Below are 6,000 nucleotides of genomic sequence, written 5' to 3' on the forward strand. Positions count from 1 at the left end.
TAGCAGGGAGTCAGTCAATGTTGCAGACTTCACGGTTCATGCATTTTGGAATTTTTCAGGCCAACCATTTTAAAATTGCAGACAACAACATTATATTGTTTGAAAGTCAAGAGTCTTCTTGATACGATCCAGGTGATTTAAATTTTCTGGGAGGTTTATTGCGTCTAGCTAGGGTATAGGTAGAGCGAGAGAACAGGAATTCTCTTTGTTGGTGCACACTCTAAAAAGTAAGGAAGGTGGCCATATACTGTAGGTCAACAACATCAAATTATAAGAAAAACATATTGGTGGTCTATAGAGGCAGATATGTCTAGTTAAAGCCTAACGGTATCAAAATTGAGCTGATAAGGGCTAGTACCAAATTGTGAGACCTGATGATGAAATGGTAGCAGGCACTTGGAATTATAGGTGCTGCTAATAACTAGCTATAGAAAAATAATTGAATGACCCATAGGGTATAACTATTAATGTGAACTAAAGAATAAAAACTAGAGAAGAACTGAGGTGAGTGACCACCCCAATGACGTGTGCTACAGAGTATACATATTCCCACAGGTTAGAGAGAGTCTGAATAATGTCCATATACATCTGGAATATATCACACAATGATGGTATAATAAACGGAGCAGGTCAAGTCCAATGACTTAACCCCTAATGTGGGGAATAGTCTAGCGGTAAAGGTAAGAGAGGGATGACCGGGGGAGGTTTTTCAACCGGCACCGGACACCTTCAATATAAATCCGCATATAAGACAAATCCTCCTGGGGAAGCTCCGTAATGAATGGAAAACAAAGTCCACTTACTGCATCTGATGTGTCCGGATGTGCTTGCTCCTCGCTGTTTGTAGTACACGGGGGGAGAATTTCTCGCTGTGAAGAGAGAAAAAGCAGCGGGCACTGCTGGACACTTACGAATGAAGGCTGGATTGCGCTGGCGTAAAAAAGTATTTATTGTGCCATATGCAAACAAAAATTAAAAGGGAAGGTCCCCCAAAGTATCTCTAATGCGTTTCGCTCTTACGGGGCTTTGTCAACGACCTGAACAAGCTCCTCACCCCTACCACATGCAGCACCTATCACCTGAGATCAGACTCCAAAAGACTGTTCATGGTCCCAAGGCACAACAAAGTATCCAGGCGCTCCTCCTTCTCTTACTGGGCACCCCAAAACTGAAACAACCTACCAGAGACTCTTACATCCACCACCAGTTTAAGTTCTTTCAAATCTAAGGCTGTCACACATTTTAATCTGGTCTGTAACTGTTTCATACGCCCATAATATACATTATCTTTAACTGTGCATGCAATGTCTTGTATATAATGTATACCCTGCTCATTATGTAACTGTATTTGTAAACATGTATTATTTGTCTTAACTCTGTGCCCAGGACATACTTGAAAACGAGAGGTAACTCTCAATGTATTACTTCCTGGTAAAATATTTTATAAATAAATAATAAAATATTCTTCTATACATGCGTCTGTTAAAATATGTTACAGTCTTTTGGTGTATTGAGATAGAGTGTATGCTAACCTGCTTCCTTTACACTAGCCTGTATCCCTTACACACTGCAAGGCAACACATGCGCAATACACGGGTCCAAGAGCTAACACTCTAAGACCCCAAAACACAGTTCAGGGGTAACCAAGTGGGCTTAACCTTTATTAGTGAGCCTGTTACCCCCTCACCATCACACTCCAGAATCATTTGCCTCTATAGACCAACAATATGGTTTTCTTCTAATTTGATGTTGTTGGCCTATATGGCCACCTTCCTTACTTTTTAAAGTGTGCACCAACAAAGATGATTCCTATTCTCTCTCTCTCTCTACCTATTCCTTAGCTATTTGCATTTGGATCCTCCGGTGGCACCTCGATTCAATTCTAGAAAGTTTTATACTACATTCATAGTTAGAGCAAAGCATCCCTCCCCCCCTTCCCTGTTCAGCTACCAGGTTTACTGTGTCACCAAAGAAATAAGGAGGCATCACATTTTTACAATTTTACAACTTTTTAAAATTATAATACAGCTTGTGGTTCTGTAATGTAATGCATCTCATAGGGACAACCCAAAGATTCGACTCTTACATAAATTGAGGTTTGAGAAAATACAAAAAAGTTACGGTAAGGTTTTGGTGAAATCAGTATTTCAGTTTAGGTTTCACTTCATGCAACAAGAAACTGAATAAATACGGAAACAAGTCTCTATTGCACAAGATAAAATTGGTCATTAGTTGCAACATATTCCTGATATTAGGATCAAAAGTCAAAACCATAGGATTAGAAGATGAAAGTTCTTTTGGATTTGACTTCACTGGCATCCTAAGAGGTACATTGTTAAAGTGTAACTACATTTAGTACACATTTTAAAAACTTTCCGAATCACAATCCTGCCAGTTTGCTTTGAACACATTTTAACACTGATTTGTATTATTTCCAACATAGCATTTGTGATGTATTCAACAGGGACCGCCCCCAGCGGAGCACATACAGAACCATGGACATTTGTGGTAGTGCAAGATCCAGAGGCAAAACATAAAATTCGGGAGATTATTGAAGAGGAAGAAGAAATAAATTATCTCAAGAGAATGGGAGACAAGTGGGTTAATGACCTGAAGAGACTGAGGTAAAGCACTAAACATAGATGCATTGATGGGTGCCATGTTTCCATACATAAAATATGTATTATGTATATTATGAAAACACAGTTTCTGAACAGTTTATAGTGCATTCCCACCCAAAATCAATTTTGAGCTAAACATGTCATGGAACAGAAATACCCATTTCTGCCTTCTCTGTTTCACCCCCCACCCCTCTTTCCTTGGCAGTTCTGCCTCATAGCTGTATTTGGATGTTACATTCCTTGCAGTTCCACTCCCAGTGCAGATGGAATGGATACATTATGTTGCCTTTTTTCCTTCCAGTCTGTCACACCTCTGGTTACCCTGGCAACATCACCAGTCCTCCAAGTTAATGGGCTTTCCCATTCCCCCCTGTCCCTGCTGACAGTTAGTTTGGCCTGACCCCTATCCCTGTGTCACAAGCAGTACCCACTGTCTTTTACTTCCTGACATTGGCAGAGTGAGTACATTTATGTTACACCCCTATGGCAAGGCCAATTCTTTTCACCTCCCCTTAACTACAAAGCATCCACAGAGACACACCTTTCCATCACAAACATCTTATCCACAAGTGCCTGTTTTTATTGCTGCTTTCCTAAATAAAGTGAAGAAAATATACAGGACTTGTTGTGCTTTGGAAAGAGGCCTGAGTTGAAGCTAGCTGGGTTCATTCATACCCTAGACATGACCCTGGATCCAGAATAAAACAAGAATATCAAAGATTGGCGAATTACAAGTAGTACAATATTATTTCCCCAAAATTATCTCAAAATCTACTGATTTAATAAACCCTTTTAGTCTTAAGGATTGCAAAAATATCAGGGAGACTTTATGGTTGCTCTTTCTTCTCCCAGAATCCCCTACTTGTTTCACCTTTGCTGTTAATTTGTTCTCCCCAAGTAAGAGCAGTGATTTCATAACCAAGTGGGATGCCAGCTCCATGTTACTCTATTCTGCCATTTTGTTGTATATCACAAATGACTTGAGCTATCACATCAGAGAATATGGAATGCAGCCCCAAACACCCAGGCTTCTCCGGTCCATTTCTCCCCCTGCCCACTCCTAAAACATCAGGCTTTTCTAGACCCTTCTTCCCCACCCCTGAAGTATCCCATCTCTTTGATCCTTGTCTCCTTCCCCTCCCCAGAAACATGAGGCCTCTTCAATCCCTTTCTCCATCTCGACTTCAAGCATATGGCTTCTCTGATCCCTTTCTCCTCTCACCCACAAGCATTACATTTCTCAGGTGCCTTTCTCTACCCGCCCACCAGAAGCATGAGGCATCTCCAATCCCATTATCTTCCATGGATCTGGCTTCTCCGGTGTCTCTCACACCGCCCCTGCAGATGTATCAGGCTACTGTGATTCATTTGTTCCTCTTCCCTCCCCAAGTATCTGTGGACCCTTTATCCCTCCACAACCCTCACAAGTGTCAGTCCTCTCTGATACCTTTCTTTTTTACCTACTCTGTATCCCACAAGTGGCAGGCTTCTCAATTATCTCCCCTCCCCCCCCCCCCCCCCATCCTCACTTCTCCCCCATGCTTGGTTGAGATGATAGCTTGAGGAATGAACAGTTTTCAGTGCTGGTCGGAATGGACATTTTCCAAGGTGCTACAGTAATAGTCTTTGGTGTGCTACAGACATTCTGACATATGTGGTCGACTTCACCAATTCCATAATCACCTTTTATACACCCCACATTCACTGATGTGATGGTATCATGTAATTTGTGATGTGATATTTGATGTCATCAGTGATGTAATTTGTGGAATCATGTATTCTTACACACCTTAACTACACTTTAACAAAGTTTTTTCAATTGCATTTTTATGTTTTTTATCCTAAGGACCATATGTAGCAATTGATTACAAGGACTCTTTCATTCATATACTTCACTATGAAATTGTTCATAGATACCGCGCAATGACATGTAAAATTGTAGCAAACGGATACAACCAACTGTGCTCAAAATTTGATCTTGCCAATCCAACCTGAAATTCTAAATTTCAGACAAATTGATGACTTTTTTGAGAGAGTTATGAGCAACTGAAAAAGAAGGGTTATATGTCTTGTTCAATCCTTAACTTACATTATATATATATATATATATATATATATATATATATATATATATCGGTACGACCCCCACCCAATCTCATATTGGCCCCTGTGGGTGTAATCTGTCTCCAGTTACATGTGTGTGTCATGTGGTGCACCTGCTGGCAACAGGACTCCTGAGTCTCCTGCTGGTTGGTAATGGGGAATATCACCATGACTGGCGTCTGAGGTAGTGTGCTGAGTCCTACTCACATTTGGTACAGCGCCTCACCCCATCAGGATCCCTACTGTAGCAGGGAGGAGTGTCTGACGGGGAACTCCTAGGTGCATCTTCTTGTGGAATAACTCCAGACTCACACAGGAAGGGTATCTTGAACCAGGGCATCTTTAATTGCACGTCTTGTGGCAGACTGCCCATCACAGCGGCCGACACTTAGCCGCACATCTTGCCGAGGTACTCCATGCAGAAAGTTCCTCCTGTCTCTTTAATTGAGTTGTTCTTCCACCTCTCCCCTAAGGAGACCACAGCTGTGCCAGGTCCCTGGACACCGTGTGTAATAGATTGTCCCTTGGCCACTCTGACAGACAGACTTGAACTGCTGCAGACCTTGAACTCCAACTCTCAACCAGCAGAACTTAACCTGAACCCTAATTTTTGGGAGTTCTGTGTAATATATAGGCTCCAGAAAGACCCACCTCTGTGTCACTAACAGTGGACACAAAGCATGTTGTCACTTCCTTTGCTACATATATGACACATCACAGGGGTTTGAGGGCAAACCTCCATGATCACTACTGGCAACCCTGCCTTCTTACCAGGATTACTGCCAGCATGAGAGAGATCTGTACACCAATTTTACACATGGCTATATATATATACTAGCTCCTTCCCTACGCGTTTCGTCGCGATATGCGACTTCCTCAGGGGATGAGCTATACTAAAAGAGATGCCATATATATATATGCCAGTAAGATTGATGCACATTGAAACACCTGGATGTTAAGTAATGATTAAAACCATTAACTCTTGCAGGGCTGGATGGGTTGGAAGAGAGGGGAGGGGAGGGGGTAGGAGGGGGGGAAACGGAAGAAGTGGATACATAAAGCAACAATAAATAATAACAGAACATGATAAAAGTGTTACACGCAATATATACACATAAAAAACATATATAAAACATACATATAATCTATAATTATACAATAAAAACAATGTCTGTGATATTACTGCTAAGCACAACTGAAACATGTTAAAAATAAAAATAACCATAAGTGGTGTAATAGTATACAAAGAAAAATAATAAACATACTATAATACTGA

The 6,000-nt window shown here is 41.1% G+C and overlaps 1 protein-coding gene across 3 annotated transcripts in view; it reads left to right on the top strand.

Annotated features, from left to right (window-relative positions):
- The window catches only part of IYD (iodotyrosine deiodinase), a 54,247-nt gene that overhangs the window by 23,779 nt on the left and 24,468 nt on the right, over positions 1 to 6,000 (top strand). For 2 of the 3 annotated variants that reach the window (XM_075596561.1, XM_075596559.1), the window contains one exon: positions 2,444 to 2,624. In XM_075596561.1, coding sequence (XP_075452676.1) covers positions 2,444 to 2,624 — 181 coding nt within the window. The remainder of the gene's footprint in view (positions 1 to 2,443; positions 2,625 to 6,000) is intronic. The other variant, XM_075596560.1, reaches the window with a different exon arrangement.

Source organism: Ascaphus truei, chromosome 4 (genome assembly GCF_040206685.1).
Source record: "Ascaphus truei isolate aAscTru1 chromosome 4, aAscTru1.hap1, whole genome shotgun sequence".
Classification (NCBI taxonomy): Eukaryota; Metazoa; Chordata; class Amphibia; order Anura; family Ascaphidae; genus Ascaphus; species Ascaphus truei.